Consider the following 19,509-nt stretch of genomic DNA (forward strand, 5'->3'; position numbering starts at 1 on the left):
GGGTTCTTGAATCTAGCAGCAAAGACACAATAATGTCTGAAAGGGTTTAACAGTTGACCTCAGAAAAATTCACATTAGAAATAAGATAAAAATTTTATAATGAGGGTAAATTAACTATTGGAACAAATTGAAGTCTTTATATCAAAACTGAAGATCTTTCTAAAATAAATCTTTTTGTTCAACTACAAGTTATCAGGTGAAATTCTGCGTCCTGTGTTATGCAACAGTAAAGATTAGATGATCATAATGGTATCCTCTGGCCTAATTTATGAATCCACAAAATAACTACATAACATGGGTGATAAAAATACAAGTTTCTCCAAACCATCCTACCAATGTTTCTAAACTCTGCTTGAGTGAGGCCACCTGTAGAAGCAAGATAACAGTTCAAGATCCAAGCCCATTCATTCTTGAGTCTCTGCTGAGACCATTTACAAAAAGTGTCAGTCACTGTTAATTAGATAGTAGAGATGGGCAGGAAAAGGTTTTCCTGTCATGTGAAAATTTTTGAGATTTCAGAATTTTTTCCCATCTCGAATTGAAATAAAAAAATCTCAAAAATTTTCATGAACCAAAAGTCCAAAAAATAATTTGGTTTGGGTCAATCAAAATGTTTCATTTTGATAATTAGAAAGTAATAAAAGGAACCACTGACCTAAAAAATACATTTCAATGCACAGCACGGGCAAGCTATTTATATTTTATATATATATATATCCTAACCTGCGATGTGTATGATTATTTTATATACATATATGCACATCTCATATCATACTGCTCTGCAGGTATCTTCCCACAGTGAATCATTTGTCTGATAGCATACGCTTTCTCTGGATATTTCAGAATGCTATGGATGTGAGAGAGACCCTTTTTTTAATCGCTCTGTTCAGACACCAAACACTTTACAAACGAACACATTCCCTTTTATAATATATATTGTAAAAGAACCACGTAAATGCCAATAATGCCATAAATAAGAATCAGCGTTCACTTGCTTTTATTCATTCATAGATTCATACAGTTTAGGGCCAGAAAGGACCATTATATCATCCAGTCTGACCTCCTGTATATCACAGGCCATTAAGTTGCATCCAATTACCAACTACTGAGCCTAATTACTTGTGTTTGACTAAAGCCTTAGTTGTGTTTGGTTAACGCATAATTTCCAGAAAGGCATCTAGTCTTAATTAGCAGATATCAACAGATGGAGAATCCACCACTTCCCTTGGTATTTTTTTCCAGTGCTTAATCATCTGCATAGTTAAAAATGTGTGTCACATTTCCAATTTGAATGTGTCTGGCTTTCAGCTTCCAGTCACTGGTTCTTGCTATGCCTTTCTCTGCTAAACTAAAGGGCACTTAAGTACCCAGTATTTTCTCCCATGAATGTATTTCTACACTATTCAAATCACCTCTCAATCTTCTTTCTAATAAGCTAAATAAATTGAGCTCTAAGTCTCACACCATAAGGGATTTTCTCCAGCCCTCAAATCATTTTGGTAGCTCTTCTCGGTAATTCATTAGAGTCCACTCCATCCCTCCTGCACCGATGATGGCCCCCCTGATGGAAACTAGTCTCTTCCACTCCTCTATGTAATGTGCCACTGCTTCCATATGCTCTCTGGTGTTGATTTTAACTGTTCTGCCCTCCCTAAGAGTTCTTCTTCATGGTTTCTCTTGGGGGTACCCATTTCCTCACACCACTTCTTTTCCACTTGACAGTTTCATGTGGGAGTCTATGTGCTGGCATCTGGAGTACATGCCCCAAATATGTCCAGCTGATCATGGTGGAAACAAGCTGCTGGTTTGTGATTTCTCAGATCTCTTTGTAATGAAATCTTTTCATCCAATGGCCAGAATCTTTCTTAGGCACTTATTTTTGAAGGTGTCTAGTTTTAGTAGATCTCCAACTCTCACAGCTGTATGTTATCAATGAGATTATGTCTGAACTGAAAATTCTCAGTTTTGTTTTGATGCTATATATATATATATATATATATATATATATATATATATATATTTGATTTCCCTACATTGTTAAGTTTAGTACATGCTGTGAATGCCTTTCCTATCTTTGATGTCACTTACTTTTTGAGCTCTCCATTGGCCAGTAAGTTACTGAGACACATACGGCAATTTCCTGCAATAAACTTGAAAACCCTTATTGTGTTAAGGTTATATATCTTTGGATTTCATTATATTAAAAATGCAAAGTTTATGTAATGTCTGGGTGGGTGGGTTGTGGGGGGAGGGATGTACCCAATGACCAACTTAAACCCTGGGAAGTGTTATGAGCTTCAAAGGACTATTTTAAACCATGTGCCAGACATGAATGAACTTTTGGGACCAACAAAATTAAGTGGGTTTCCCAAGAAATCTCTAGGGGGGAGTAAATGCATATGTACCACCACCCAGATATGCAAAATCCAAGCCTTTTGAAGATATGCCCTGAGGAGAGAGCCTCTGTCTTCCGATCACCTATTACATGAGGGCAAGATCAAAGGCACAAGATGTACAAAGAAACAGGTTGATTGGTGCAAGCTATGTACTTGTTCTAAGCTAACACCTGTTTTGAACTTGTAACCATGGAAAAGCCCCTAGGTGGGATTTGAAGGACTGATCACCTGCGATAGCCCTTGCTGGAGCTGGGGGGAATAGGGGAGATCCCGCCTAAGTTATTAGAATGTGTGTAGGTTCTTTTATTATTTTTAATATGCTTGCTCTGTAATTCTATCACCATAAGAATAAATATGCTTGTGTAGAAAGGGCTGTGTGGAAACTATAACTGTTGGCAATTACACTGTTTATAGCTTCTGAGGAGAAAGCAAAGCAGACTTGCTTAAAGCAACAGAGGGTACTGTGGCATCTTTAAGACTAACAGAAGTATTGGGAGCATAAGCTTTCGTGGGTAAGAACCTCACTTCTTCAGATGCAAGTAATGGAAATTTCCAGAGGCAGGTATAAATCAGTATGGAGCTAACGAGGTTAGTTCAATCAGGGAGGGTGAGGTGCTCTGCTAGCAGTTGAGATGTGAACACCAAGGGAGGAGAAACTGCTTCTGTAGTTGGATAGCCATTCACAGTCTGTTTAATCCTGATCTGATGGTGTCAAATTTGCAAATGAACTGGAGCTCAGCAGTTTCTCTTTGGAGTCTGGTCCTGAAGTTTTTTTGCTGTAAGATGGCTACCTTTACATCTGCTATTGTGTGGCCAGGGAGGTTGAAGTGTTCTCCTACAGGTTTTTGTATATTCCATTCCTGATATCTGACTTGTGTCCATTTATCCTCTTGCGTAGTGACTGTCCAGTTTGGCCAATGTACATAGCAGAGGGGCATTGCTGGCACATGATGACATATATAACATTGGTGGACATGCAGGTGAATGAGCCGGTGATGTTGTAGCTGATCTGGTTAGGTCCTGTGATGGTATTGCTGGTGTAAATATGTGGGCAGAGTTGGCATCGAGGTTTGTTGCATGGGTTGGTTCCTGAGTTAGAGTTGTTATGGTGCGGTGTGTGGTTGCTGGTAAGAATATGCTTAAGGTTGGCGGGTTGTCTGTGGGCGAGGACTGGCCTGCCTCCCAAGGTCTGTGAAAGTGAGGGATCATTGTCCAGGATGGGTTGTAGATCACTGATGATGCGTTGGAGAGGTTTAAGCTGAGGACTGTAGGTGATGGCCAGTGGAGTTCTGTTGGTTTCTTTTTTGGGCCTGTCTTGTAGCAGGAGGTTTCTGGGTACACGTCTGGCTCTGTTAATTTGTTTCTTTATTTCCTTGTGTGGGTATCGTAGTTTTGAGAATGCTTGGTGAAGATGGTGTAGGTGTTGATCTCTGTCTGAGGGATTGGAGCAGATGCGGTTGTACCTCAGCGCTTGGCTGTAGACGATGGATCATGTGGTGTGTCCGGGATGGAAGCTGGAGGCATGAAGGTAGGCGTAGCGGTTGGTGGGTTTTCGGTATAGGGTGGTGTTAACGTGGCCATCGCTTATTTGTACTGTGGTGCTAGGAAGTGGACCTCCCATGTAGATTGGTCCAGGCTGAGGTTGATGGTGGGGTGGAAGCTGTTGAAATCATGGTGGAATTCTTCCAGGGTCTCCTTCCCATGGGTCCAGATGATGAAGATGTCATCAATGTAGCATAGTTAGAGAAGGGGCGTGAGTGGACGAGAGTTGAGGAAGCGTTGTTCCAGGTCAGCCATAAAAACGTTGGCATATTGTGGGGCCATGCGGGTGCCCATAGCGGTGCCACTGGTTTGGAGGAATATATTGTCACCAAACTTGAAATAATTGTGCGTGAGGATACAATCACAGAGCTCAGCAATAAGTTGTGCTGTGTCATCATCAGGGATACTGTTCCTGCTTAGGCAGTCTGTCTTGCTGGGGAAACTCACGGTGTAGGCAGGGAACTGTGAAGTCTGGAAAAATCTTGGTTAGGAGGGAGAGAGATGCAGGTCTCCAGCCAAGAGAGGTGATGGTTGAGGTGCTGGGAAACTAGGGGAACCTTGCTGGACCACAGGAGGGAAATACAAGTGCAACTGCCCTGAACTGTGACAGGTGCTGCCCAAGTTGATGAACTTTCCTACTCACTTGATATTTTTGCCTTCTAATGTGATGTTACTGCTTGAGGTATGAGTTTCAGAGACGTTTGTTTTAGCACAACTAATTCTGAGCCATGCTAGGTCTGCTGTTGCTGGCAGGTTGTCTGTCTTTGTATCTAACTTTTTTTGAGGTGTCACTCAATAGCACAATATCATCAACAAAAACCAGGTCTTCTAAGCATTTGCCATCTTCCCATTCCATTCCTCTGTTTGTCTTGTTAATACACTTCTGCACTATCCAGTCTATGGAAATGTCAAACAGCGGAGATAAAATGCAGCCCTGTTTCACACCTGTATCCACACTGAACCACTCTGTTGTCTGGTTGTTCACCCTAACAGAAACAACGAGGAGTCCTTGTGGCACCTTAGAGTCTAACAAATTTATTTGGACATAAGCTTTCGTGGGCTAGAACTCACTTCATCAGATGCATGGACATTCAGAAACCAGTAGGAGAACACTTCAATCTCCCTGGTTACTCAATAATAGACCTGAAAGTGGCAATTCTTCAGCAACAAAAACTTCAAAAACAGACTCCAATGTAAAACTGCAGAACTGGAATTAATTTGCAAACTGGACACCATCAGATTAGGCCTGAATAAAGACTGGGAGTGGTTGGGTCATTACAAAACCTAAACTTAATTTCCCCAATACTAATTTCCCCCTACTGTTTCTCACACCTTCTTGTCAACTGTCTGAAATGGGCCACTCTCATTACCACTTCAAAAGTTATTTTTCCTCCCTTGGTATCCAGCTGTCAATTGAATTGTCTCGATAGACTGACCTCACACTTGGTAAGGCAAATCACATCTTTTCATGTATTTATACTTGCTCCTGTATTTTCCACTCCATGCATCTGATGAAGTGGGTTTTAGCCCACGAAAGCTTATGCCCAAATAAATTTGTTAGTCTCTAAGGTGCCACAAGGACTCCTCGTTGTTTTTGCTGATACAGACTAGCACAGCTACCACTCTGAAACCTGTTAACCTAACAGAGCACTTCTCATCTCTGTATATGGCCTTGATGATGCGGACTGTGACTAATCTGTGAACAAAAGTATTGCCAAACTTGAAATGAACAAAGGTATTGTCGATGTTAGGCCTCAAACTTCTGCTTTGCATAGGTAAAAAGGGGAAGCTTTGCAGAAGTAAAAAGGGCACGCTTTGCAGAGGTAAAAAGCAAGAAGCAAGCTAAAACTTGTGGTCAAAATGCACTGCAACCAGATAATCTATACTGACTTCTATGTGGTAAAATAATCTATAAAATAACTGGCTACAAGAAGATAAGTAAGCCTAAATTATACAATCTAATCACATTAAAGATTTGGCCGACCCTAATTGGTTGGTCTGTTTTAAAACACTGCCGACAGATCAGATAAAAAGTACGAAGGCATGGGATTGTGTGTGTGTTTCGGTCATAAGGAAAATCTGACCCACACCCCCTGAACCGAAGGGACGTGCACTTCTTGACTCTCCATACCTGGCCAGTGCGGAAAACGGCCGACTGAAGGGTAACATATTTTCGGACGAATGCACGGTAAGTTTATGGAGTAAAGAAGTCTGGTTGCATGCAGTATACGTTTATGGAGTAAAGAAGTCTGGTTGCTCGAGCTGATTTGATCTCAAGGCTGTATCAATACTACAGTGTTAAAATGCAGCCAATCAAATCTAAACAGTAATATGGTGGAAAACTATTACTGGTGCTAAACTCCTGAGAGTTGAGGAAAGTAGATTTCTGTGTATAACCTAACCTAACACAAGTTAGGTGTGCACATCTATACACTTATGCTGGGTGATGCCAATAAAAATATTTTAAACTTTTTTTTGCAAAAAGAAAAACATCAATACACTATGTTAGCTGTCATTGAAATTAATTTTTAAAACTGAGTCTTGACTGTATCAGTTTTAAAAGAGTTCAGCGGTTTTTGTGCCAGTAGTAATTTTTTTTTTACATTACTGCTTTAGTAAAACTGCCTACCACAGTAACACTACTAACAGTTCTGAGTCCTATCCTCTTTTCCCCATCTCCCTACATCCCTGTGTATTTTCTAATTGCTAGATAATCCTTCTGCCCAAGTAATCCCAAAACAAATGCAGGTATCAAATTTAAAATTACAGTACTAAAACATTGTATTACACATAACAGTATGTATTAAGGGGAGGCAATTTTAAATAATTCAGCAAACAACTTAAGCACATTCTTTAGTCCATCCCTATTCAATAAAACACTTCAGCACGTGCTTTTAAGTCCCATTCCTATTTTATGCATTTGCTTAAGTTATACTGACTACAATGTACATGTAATACTGCATGACTTCACTAGAATTTTAGCACACATGCTTAAAATTATGTAGATGCTTCAATGCTTTGCTTAATCAGGTCCTAAATGAGTATATTGAAAATAAAAAAGTTGCCACATGTATATAACACAAGAAACCAGTGTTTGATTTCCAGGGCTGGTTTCTCAAATCCCATTCAGGCAGGGTCTAAGAATACTGTGCTGGCAGCGCACACTGCTCCTGTGGCCACTTCCAAGAAGTGAAGGGATTGGCTCCAGACTGAGCCTAATCCAGCCTCCAGTGGTCAAGATAGGTCAGCATAAGGCAAAAACCTAAGGAAATAGGAAGCATCCCCACATTGCTGGAGAAAATAATTCCTTTCTGGAGCAGAGATAAAACCCTGACTCTGAAAACAGCTACACATATAATGACAACAAGTAGAATGCAAATCTGAAAAACTAGACTCACTGTGGGGTCATTTGTCTCCCGAAGCTTGTGTGTTAATGATAACAACTGTTCCACCGCAACCGTGGGCACATTTGGAATCTGTTTGAAAGACAAAAAAAGTATTTGATATATATTTCATGTTTATGTATGCATATGTAATTTATATAGACACACATGTATGCACCTACATAAACACAGCCTTCATATATGTAGCGCATATACATTTATTTCAAATAACCAAAAAGGAATAATTGTGTCTCAAAATATAAGAATATACGGCAAGGGTGACCAACCTGTGGCTCCAGAGCCACATGTGGCTCTTCAGAAGTTAATATGCGGCTCCTTGTATAGGCACCGACTCCGGGGTTGGAGCTACAGGTGCCAACTTTCCAATATGCCAGGGGTGCTCACTGCTCAACTCCTGGCTCTGCCCCCACTCCACCCTTTCCCATCCCCTCCCCTGAGCCTGCAGTGCCCTCGCTCCTCCCCCTGAGCCCTCTGCACAAAACAGCTCATCGGGAGATGCAGGGAGGAATGGGGAGGCACTGATCGGCGAGGCTGCCCGTTGGCAGGAGGCCCCTGGGAGCAGGGGAGCTGATGGAGGGCTGCTGATGTATTACTGTGGCTCTTTGGCAATGTACATTGGTAAATTCTGGCTCCTTCTCAGGCTCAGGTTGGCCACCCCGATATACGGTAATAGAAAACTACCAAGATGAATTTTAAATAGAAACCAATATTAATAACTGGCCAAAGCATTGCAAGTGCTTACCATTTCTTTAATAACTTGAATTTCTTCATTCCTGGTGAAAGACTTAACGTTATGGAACAGAAACAGAGTTAGAAACTCTGGGCCCAACCATTGCTTTGTGCTACTTCCTATGACAGGAGGCTCTGCCAGGGCAACTATTCTGAATGAGGGATGGATAAGAAAGATGGACCTGCAAGAAAATATTTTTTTAAATGCATTACCTGGTCGAAGCAGCAAGTAACAAATCTGAACTTACAAACTCTACCTGAGGTACAATCAATCAAGTGAATTACTGTATTAAGCCACAGGCACAATTTCTATTCAGGACATTCGCAACATAAAAAAAAATCAAAACTAACAAAAATTGCATAATGTAACTAGCAATGTAAAAAATGAAATCTCTCTCTCATAAGCTGTAATGCCTACAACGTTACCCAAGTTTTGGCTTCATCTACAGCATTACCTGCATGCTTCAAGTTGAGCAAATAGCATTAACCACGCTACCATTTGTTTACTCTTTTGTATGTATGAAATACACAAAATTTACAAATGTGATTGTTTTGAAACATTCTCCAAGAGTATCATCTAAAACAGTATTACTAAAAGGCAGATCTGGGAGGTCACAATATCTTTTGAAGCATCAACAAGGGGTAACTTCTTCTACTCAATTAGACAGACAGGAAAGATAATTTTGTAGTTAAGGCACTAGACCGGAACTTGGGGAGGATCTGGGTTTAATTCTCAGCTCTGTCTCAGACTGACTTCATGTGTGACTTTGAGCAAATCAGTTAAAACTCTCTGTGTCTCAGATCCCCATCTGTAAAATGGGGATGATACTATCTCCCATCCATTGTCTCTCTTTTCTATTTAGATTATAAGATCTTCAGGGCAGGGATTTTCTTTTAATATGTTTCTATACAGTGCCTAGCACAATGTGACCCTGATTTCACTTGGGGTCTCCAGGTGCAACTATTTATACAAGTAAATAATAACAATTCAGATGTAAATTAGTTTGATATTGCAATATGGCATGCAATATTTACTCAACACCTCAATTACAATTCCAGACAAATAATTTAGTATTCAAAAATGAGAAAATTGTAATGCAATCATTTATATTTATACTGCCTATTATCATTTGCTATTTTGCACATAATTCTGTTTGAAATTAGAATATTTTGGGCCAAATTCCATCTTTGGTTATTCTTTAGGGGAAATTATGGGTTTAAAAAGGGTAACCGACCCTCCATTTAAATTACACAATGTACAGCTTAGCAGGCAGATCTGGTATATAAAACAAGGATTCTGATACAGCACAGCATATATAGTGAACACCCTTGAAAAACTGTTCACTGAATATGCTGTGCTGTATCAGACTCCCAAATCAAGGCAAACAAAGTGGATGGCATCGCTTACTCTCAGCCTAAAGTCATAAGCCCAGAAGCTACACCCTGGTTTATAAAAATAGCAAGAAACATCTGAAAGCATCATGTAAAATAGGAACCAATGGGTATTTCATTATCCCTACGCACAGAAAAGGTCAGGGAACAGTGACCAACCTTATTATAGGAAAATCTGTTTTGAAGATAGGAGAAGGCATGTTTAGTTTTCGATTAACCTCTTCTTTTCATTAGTAATAAAAATATTAAACACACATTTAGCTCACTCCTGGCCCTGGCCCTTTCACAATGCTTCTGTGTCATAAAGGATCCAAAACTCAGTCAGATTTCCTCAGCTGGGGATTTCCCCCAGTGCCATGCATTATAATGTGGCAGGGAGTGGATGAGATGGGTAACACAGCCAGAGCACAGTGCACTATGGCAATCCCCCTTATGGGAATAGCCAGTTGGGCACAGTTTTGAGCTGTTCTGAGAAACAAGCCCCCAGATGAGCCAAAGATCAAGAGTGGGGAGACACAAACAGCACACCCATTGCCCCCCACTCCTCTCAGGGATAAAGAGTACATCTGAAGATTTAATCCATTATTTCTGAATTAGCTACCAGCAATAGTATCCCCCAAAAAAATCTCTGAATGTTTAGAACTGCATATTTTAATAACTTACAAACAGAAAATTTCCCTGGCAAAGGAACTTTTAATAAACCAGCTATTCGTTTAAGAAAGCTTTCTAACATTTAAAAGCTACTGCACTTTGGAAAGCTATTTACAAATGCATTTCTCTTTTTGTTCTCATTAACCAATCTACTGAGCACTTGTATATTCTCCTCTTCATCATTTGCTCTGTGGCCTGGTGCAACATCTGTTTCAGTTTCCCAGTTTGTAAACGGGAACAACATTCATCTGCTTCACAAGGTGTTGTTTGGATTAATGTTTGTTCAATCTCTTGAAAATGTAAAGCCAAATATTTAATTATTATTTTTAAAAGGCCTTAATCCTGCAAGCTGGAGAGAATCCTCCGTCCAACGTCAACTGGAGATGAGATTGTTCAGTACCCTGCAGCACATCCCTCAGCCTGCGCCGCTTCCCGCAGCTCCCATTGGGCAGGGATGGTGAACCGTGGCCAGTGGAAGTCGCGATCTGTCGAACCTGCAGACGCAGCAGGTAAACAAACCGGCCCAGCCCACCAGATGCTTACCCTGGTGAGCTGCGTGCCAAAGGTTGCTCTAAACCATCAGAGCCACTGTTTCTTTGTGGAGCTATATTCATTAAGTGTATGCCATGTTTGATCACTCTGCAGACAGAAGCCATGTAAGTAACCCGAAAGCCTAACACACTAAAACCTAGAATAAAACTGGAGGGATTTGCAATACTTTATTAATGATGAGTACCAGACATCTTCGTTCTTTCCTCTTGCCTGTTCAATCTGTAGGTCACACAAGTAGGGGAGATCATGAGACCCTATTTCTCTCCACCAGGGGGTAAGAAGAATCTTAGGCCTTGTCTACACTACAGGGGAAATTTGATCTAAGCTACGCAATTTGAGTTACGTGACTAGCATAACTCAAATCAACGTAGCTTAGACCTACTTACCGCGGGGTCCACACTATGAGATGTCAACAGGAGAGCGTCTCCCGTCGACTCCCCCTACTGTTCTCAATCCAGTGGAGTACAGGAGTCTTCACTAGACCCACTAAATCGACCGCCAATGCATCGATCGTTGATCCCCCTGTAAGTGTAGACAAGTCCTTACAGAAAATAACCTCACTGAAGGTAGAGTAGAGAATGCAGTCCCACCAGTACAATGCTAAAGACTGATTTCTTGTCTTTGGCACACAAATAGCATTCCCTTGCTGCCTCACATAAATTTTTCATTTATTTGTCTTTTCCTCTTCTACAGTTTCACAAACCATCATTTAATACTGCAATCAAAATGAGAACGAATGTATAAGTGGTGATCAAAAGCGTATCGCCACACAAGAATATAATTATGTTTCAGAAGGTTAGGTGTTTGCATATGAAACACAAATTTAACTATACAACTATAATTAAAAGGGGCTTAAGACAGAGGACATATATTTAAATTAAAGGGAAAAACTATGCTGCATCTTTTCAAATATTCCATCACTTATCCCTGCCAGAATAAAAAGTTATCAAGCATCTGTTTCCTTTTTACTTTTCTGCAATGTATAACACACTGGTTTGGATTACTGGGTTTTTTAAATTAATTAACTGCTTTAGTATATGTTCAAATACACTAAAACTGAATGAACAAACAAAAATAAGTGAAAATAAACAACTCAGAACTAAAGGGTGGTGAATATATTCAGTTAAAATTTAACATTATTGGAGCTTCTATTGTCTACAAAATTCACCTTCTGCAACATTGCTTATATTTGTCTCATATGCTGTATGTGCTCTCTTTTAGCCTAGTCACATGGACAGTAATTCACTGCCTTAAGGGTGTTAAGAATACCCACCCATGCATTATAATCGGCTCCTTTCAGCTTTTGAAGCAAATCTGATTATATAAACATTTCTATATTTTTCTTTAATAGCTGCCTTTCTGTTTACTATACTAAATGTTTAATATGTGGAAAAGTCTAAAAACAAAACAAACAGAACATCCAAACAGGTTAAAATACTGTTTCATAGAGAAACTACTGCTTTGCCCTATGTCTTCCAACTGTATTTATAGTTATGGAATGCCACCTTCACAATATCTGCCTCAGTAAATGATTATGTAGGAAAATTCTACACAGAAAGCCTGTGTATACATTCTGAATCAATTTTAAGTGATTGCATTTCTTCACTCAGAACTAGTTCAACATAGTGAATCATACAATTCTATTAATAGCTAAAACTGTGCAGCAACAATTTCTCTGTATGTAGAGAGTCTTTTTAAGTCCCTTCCTCATCACCAGCATAGATTTCTTCCTCCATTATCCATAATCTACAAATAAAATTTCCCCATGTGACTGGATGCCATTGTACCTGGACTGTTGAGTAATAACACCGCACAACTGGCTAAAGAGAAGGCCAGTGGAAACAATTTTCAATGCAGGCGGCTAGCTAGCTCATAGATAAAAGGCCTTCAACTGGCCAATGAGTATCCTCCATCCCCATAGCCGCAAATCAGCTTCTTGAGCTCTTGTCATGTTTGACAGAGTCATCCCACCCACCCGCGCAGAACGTAACCCTTGTTTAAAAAAATTAGTGCAGACTATGGAAGTAGTAACATGGTGGAACATCAAGTGAAAATGTAACTGACAGCACATGTAAGATCTTTTGAGTCAGAAATAAATTTTATTAGCTCTCAGAGAAGTTATCAGCTTTAACATACATCCTCCAAAAATTTTAATTCAAGAATAAAACTATTATTTTTAGCCTGCAAAACCAGAAGTAATATCTCATTTGATTTTTGTAACCTAAACAAATAACATGACACCACTCCACTCAATCCCTCAAATTCTACCCCACTTCTTAATTAAAAATGTTTGACTCTCAGGAACACATGTAATTTCTCTGGGTCATACCACCGCCTGTATAATTCTCCCTTCTACTCCAAAAATAAATAAAATAAAGTGATGTTAAAATAAAGCAGTTGTTATTCTGTCAGAAGAATCATCTTATCAGCTTTGGAAATTTTTATTAAGTGTTAGGTTATAAAGTATCTAAAATACTACAGATTTACTCTGGGTGGGCATCTGTGTTCTTATTATTGAATAGGTGCCCAGATTTCAAAAATATGAGTTAATTAAAGTAACTAAAAGAAAGCAGGTATAATCTTTCCCATCATGTTTACTTTGCTATTAATCCTTTTACAGATGAAAAGATCACTTGAAAGATTTGTTCAAATGTTTCTTGCTTCTTTAGAAGAGGATACCTTCTACAATTCCTCTAAAAATGCCTTTTCTTTTCATTCTTAAAAAGAAAAAACCCTAAGGAATTTGCCCCATATCATCCAATCTCCCCAATTAATTTGGATTTGAGAATTTTTGCAAAAGTTTTGGATCACTGGTTGGAGTCTGTTCTCCCATGTCTTATATCAACTGATCAAACAGGTTTTATTAAAAATAGGAATTCAGTTTTAACATTCATATAGTACAGGATCTAATTGGACAACCAAGAAAAGTAGTATCAACTTGCCTTGAAGAGGTGTTTTATTTCACCTAATTTACTACCAAGAGTCATTGAGGTAAAAGTTATAAGGAAATATAAAGAAGAACACAAGATTTTTTGTATTTTACTTCAGAATCCAAATATTATATTATACAAAAGACCCATGCAATTGTACCCATTATATAGTTGATATACAATCCCTAATGTGTATTCTCCTGCTGCACACAAGACTCTGTTCTAATTACAGGCAATCCATAATGCCTTATATATTGTAAAAATCAGCTATTGCTCTTGGTCGCTGTAAAACAATATATTGTTATTTATCACAATATAATAAGTATAAAACCCACATTATTTAAACTGTAGTGTCATCTAAGAATAACAGTTTCATCTCTTCAGAATTTATGAAAGATAGTATTACATATTAGATTATATTTGTTTTGAGTAACATAAAATAGAATCTTGGCCATTAACTGAAATCAGTCAGTACAATGACTGAGTATCTGTCTGGCCATCGAAGGACTAGAAATATTTCAACACAGAGAAAATTTCTAGCAGACAACTGGAAGTGAAAAAGCAAGAAGAATAAGCATGACAGGCCCCAACCCATCCTTAGGATTTCCTGCCTCGTGTTAATTCTAAATTACATACCAGCTTTCTAGCTAATCTATTGAAAAAATAATTATAATATTCAACTTTTTTTGTTAACTCTCAATGTCTCTTAATAAAATGCTTCAAAACAATGCAGTGCATCTATGGGTATGTCTACACAGCAAAAAATAACCTGCACCTGGCCTGTGCCAGCCAACTTGGAATCACAGTGCTCAGACAGCGGGGGTGTTTCACTGCTGTGTAGACTTTTGGGCTTGGGCTGGAACCCAAACTCTGGGACCTTCCTACCCCACATGGACCTAGACTCTAGGGCTCCAACTTAAGCCTGGAAGTCTACACAGCAATAATACAGCTCTGCAGCCCGAGCTCCGTGAGCAGGAGTTGGCTGGCATGGGCCAGCTGCAGATTTTTCTTTGCTGTTTAGACATACCCTATGTGTCTGAACTTTTATGTATTTATATTGTTTCTTTAATCTCTCTCAGCTAGGATATTTTAATGTTTCTGCTCTAATATTCTCTTTTAAGATTTTTCTTCTCATGCTAACACAAAAAGTACTGAGGATAGCAGTATTAAAAACAGATTCTATTACTGATTTAAAAAGCAAGCATCTTGCAAGAAACCTTGGTAACAGCAAGCAATAAAATAGAAAACTCTTTACAACCTGAATCACATACAAACTACTTTGCATACCATGTTAGTGTCTAACAAATTACCTCTGTTGTAGTTCCTTATCGGAGAGCTGCAGTTCGTCTTTTAAACTTTGATACCTATCTTCTCTTAGTAATCTGGTGCCATCGTAAAGAGTCAGTTCTCTGTCATGGATTAGCCTATTTGGTAATTCAAAAGAGAACAAAAATCTAGTATTTAATTGTCTTAGTTTTTACAGTTATCTCAACCAATGTTACTTTAATGAGGAATTCCATCCAAGAACTCTTAATTTCAATGCTTGAGTTATTAACAAAAGTTGAGACCTATAGCTTTCAGTGAAGGACCTTATGATGAGAAAAATGCCAGTTAAATGGCAAGCTCAAGAAAGAACTTATTTTCAGTAAGTACATAACACCATTTATGACAGATTTTTTTCCCCAGAAATAAACAAACCACTGCAGACCATACATGAAGACTTTCTATTATACTCTCACTGTGCATGGCGTGAAATTCAGAATATTTTTGTCCGACTGGTACACAGTGCTGTACTCCTATTTTGCTCCTAGAAGCAATACATTTTAGGAGTCATCTTAACTGATATATATTCTGTTAGTGAAAATTAAAAGAATCAGAGGTGAACAAAATGCACAAGAGAAAAAAATGGACTTACGCCTGGCCCTGCACTACCTTGTCCTGCTTTTTTTTGTAATGTGTGAAGAAGGCATGAAAGGTCTTTGCAAGTCTGTTTATTCTTATAGATAGGGTTCTGCTTAAGTTTTTATATCAGAACTTCAGGTCTGGTCTACTTCAAACACTTTTTGGATGAAAGGAGAACTAACAGAGAGTATGACAGCACAGGTACCAGGGAAGTGAAACCAAGTTGAAAGAGAGGAAATTATTTTTATTTAGACTGTTGGTTTTGCTAACAACTATGTAACTACAAAACTTGGGTGAAAAGCTCTTTGTGCTAAGGATTCAACACCACTTCGCCGTTAGCAATGGGCTGACAAATCTCCCTATTTGCAGTGTAGTTGTATAGCCATGTTAGCCCCAGGATATTAGAGAGACAAGGTGGGTGAGGTAATATCTTTTATTGGACCAACTTCTGTTGGTGAGAGATCCAAGCTTTCGAGCCACACAGACCTGAAGAAGAGCTCTGTCTGACTCAAAAGCTTGTCTCTCTCACTAAGAGAATTCTGTTCAATAAAAGATACTACCACACCCACCTTGTATCTAATAACACCCTATACACATTTCTGAGTCATCCAAGAGGTGCACCAACAACAAAAAAGGGAAGACAAGACTTGGCATTCCTGTTATTTCTACAAAAAAACAAGACAAGCAGAATATTTTTGGAGGTGTGAAAAGAGAGAGAGAGAAACTATTCGGGTCTTTGTACAACAAATCATAAAGAAGCAAAAAAGAGCACAAACCTACGTTTTTTCTTTTTCAGATCACTTCAGTCAAAGAAAAAATTAAGAGGAACAGAAAGCAAAGGAAACACTTTTCATATTTATCAAATTATAGTGAAACTAACAGGGTTTGACCAATAGTAATTTGGAACTGCCATCTTCCTAATTACATATTACAGTACAAATACAGTTTGAAAAAAAATGGGCTAGCTATGTTTAATGTAAGGATCACCTTGGTATCGAATAAAAAAACTGAAGATCAGAAGAGATTATTAGGTTTTCAGAAAGTTCAGATGTTAACTGAATTTTATAGTTTATGCACTACAAATGCTGTCATGTTTGTATCAAATATGTAAGCACAATGACGAAAGTCTTATTTGGAATAAAGCTTAAAACATGATAAGATTTTATGAGGTGCAAACCAAAAAGAATTGAAGATACATATATTCAAAAGTGATATTTTTCACTTATTCCAAGTAAAAAGAAAATTTTCATTCCTACAGGCAGTTTTGGGCTCCTTATTATAGTGCAGATTCTGATACCTCCTTACTCCTGATTATCACTTTCCTTCACAAGTGGCCCCATTAACATGATCACTCATGGAGAAGGGTATTACTATTCAACATGAACACAAGTGTCAAAATCTGGCCTTATGAGAGTAGTAATTATTAACTAATAATAGAGTTTGCATTATTATGTGTAACTTTTAGGATTTTTGTTTGTAATTCAGAAGAACATAAGAATGGCCATACTGGGTCAGACTAATGATCTATATAGCTCAGCATCTTGTCTCTGACAGTGGCTAGTGTCAGATGCTTCTGGCACAGGTTTAGGGAAACCCAGAGCATGGGGTTGTATCCCTGACTAATAGCCATTGATGGACCTATCCTCCATGAATTCATCCAATTCTTTTTTTAACTGAGTATACTTTTGGTCTTCACAACATCCTTTGGCAGTGAGTTCCATAGCTTGACTGTGCGTTGGATGAAGAAATACTTTTGTTTGTTTTAAACTTGTTGCCCATTAATTTCAATTGGGTGACTCCTAGTCCGTGTATTATGTGAAGGGGAAAACACTTCTCTATTCACTTTCTCCATACTATTCATGATTTTATAGACTTCTATCATATGCTCCCACAGTCATCTCTTTTCTAAGCTGAATAGTCTCAGTCTTTTTAATAAGTCCTAATATGGAAGCTGTTCTATCCCCATAAACATTTTTGTTGCCCTTCTCTGCACCTTTTCCAATTCTAATGTATCTTTTTTGAGATGAGGTGACCAGACTGCACACTGTATTCAAGGTGTGGGTGTACGATGGAGATATATAGTGGCATTATAATATGTTCTGTCTTATTATCTATCCCTTTCCTAATGGTTCCTAACATTCTGTTAGCTTTTTTACTGCCAGTGCACAGTAAACAGCAGATGTTTTCAGAGAACTCTCCACGATGACTCCAAGATCTCTTTCTTGAGTGGTAACAGCCAAGTTAGACTCCATCATTTTGTTTGTATAGCTCGGATTATATTTTCCAATGTCTATTACTTTGCATTTAGCAACACTGAATTCCATCTGTCATTTCGTCATCCAGTCACCCAGTTTAGTGAGATCACTTTGTAACTCTATCACTTAGATTTGGACTTAACTGCCTTGAGTAATTTTGTATCATTGCAAATTTTGCCACCTCACTGTTCACCCCTTTTCAGATCCCTTTAATCAATTTACTAAACAATTCCAAGAAAGCGTTTTTCAGAGTGAGTATAATTAATCAGTAGTTTCGAAGCAGAATGCATTTTCAAATACTATTTATAATGTCTTTACTACTTAATAAATGTTAACTTATTAATGTTTAGGCCTCATAGTTTTGACTAGGATAGAAACAAATACATTTTCTAATTTAGTTAGAAGTACAGCATGAACAAACAGCTGCAATTTCCAATATTAATAAAAGTTTACATAACACACGCAGGAATTGCTTCTGCTCTCAATATCTGTATCCCTATATCATTATCCCAACATAATGTATTCTGTAAAAATCCAATACCTTGATTGCAATTTTACAATATATCTGGAGTTGCACAGCTGCGTATTTGCAAACAGGACACAGTTTCTGAGCATGAACGTCCTGAATAAACAAGTCTCAAGGACTCTGCTTAACAGGGCTCCCATACCAACCTTTGTAGTACAGCTAGGGTGCCAGAGTTGACGCGATGAATACCATCAAGAATAACAAGCTTCCCATCCAAGGCAGCAGTAACAAGTGGAGATGGTCTCCAAGCAGTATCTCCATTTGGAAGAGTATACCTTTGCTGCACCAAATCTCGAGCTGTCATATCCTGTGAGTAACAATCATCAAAAGAATGCATTTAAACTAGGATTGTCAAATGATTTAAAAAATTAATCACGATTAATCGCGCTGTTAAATAATAATAGACTACCATTTATGTAAAGAGTTTTGGATATTTTCTACATTTTCAAATATATTGATTTCACAGAATAATACACAGAATGTAAAGTGTACAGTGCTCACTTTATATTTATTTTTATTACAAATATTTGACTGTAAAGAACAAAATAACAGTAGTTAGTAATAGTTAGTTCACCTAACACAAGTACTGTAGTGCAATCTCTTTATCATGAAAGTTGAACTTGCAAATGTAGAATTATGTCCAAAATATAACTGCATTCAAAAACAAAAACAATGTAAAACTTTAGAGCCTACAAGTTCACTCAGTCCTGCTTCTCGTTCAGCCAATCACTCAGACAAACAAGTTTGGTTACATTTGCAGGAGATAATGCTCCCCGCTTCTTGTTTACAATGTCACCTGAAAGTGAAAACCGGCATTCACATGGCACTGTTGTAACTGGCATCGCAGGATATTTATGTGCCAGATGCACTAAAGATTCATATGTCCCTTCATGCTTCAACCACCATTCCAGAGGACATGCGTCCATGCTGATAACAGGTTCTGCTCGATAAACGTCCAAAGCAGTGTGGACCGACGCATGTTCATTTTCATCTGAGTCAGATGCCATCAGCAGAAGGTAGCTTTTCTTTTTTGGTGGTTTGGGTTCTGTAGTTTCCTTATCGGAGTGTTGCTCCTTTAAAACTTTTGAAAACATGCTCTACACCTTGTCCTGCTCAGATTTTGGAAGGCACTTCAGATTCTTAAACCTTGAGTCGCGTGTTGTAGCTAGCTTTAGAAATCTCACATTGGTACCTTCTTTGTGTTTTGTCAAATCTGCATTGAAAGTGTTG

At 38.4% G+C, this 19,509-nt stretch overlaps 1 protein-coding gene across 1 annotated transcript in view; it reads right to left on the reverse strand.

The window, feature by feature from the left end:
* The window catches only part of VWA8 (von Willebrand factor A domain containing 8), a gene marked incomplete in the record, with an annotated part of 259,242 nt that overhangs the window by 155,595 nt on the left and 84,138 nt on the right, over positions 1–19,509 (reverse strand). The window contains 4 exon segments of the mRNA XM_034758419.1: positions 7,337–7,414; positions 8,085–8,253; positions 14,907–15,020; positions 18,426–18,586. Of these exon segments, the coding sequence (XP_034614310.1) occupies positions 7,337–7,414; positions 8,085–8,253; positions 14,907–15,020; positions 18,426–18,586 (522 nt within the window).

This window comes from Trachemys scripta, chromosome 1, assembly GCF_013100865.1.
Source record: "Trachemys scripta elegans isolate TJP31775 chromosome 1, CAS_Tse_1.0, whole genome shotgun sequence".
Taxonomy (NCBI): domain Eukaryota; kingdom Metazoa; phylum Chordata; order Testudines; family Emydidae; genus Trachemys; species Trachemys scripta.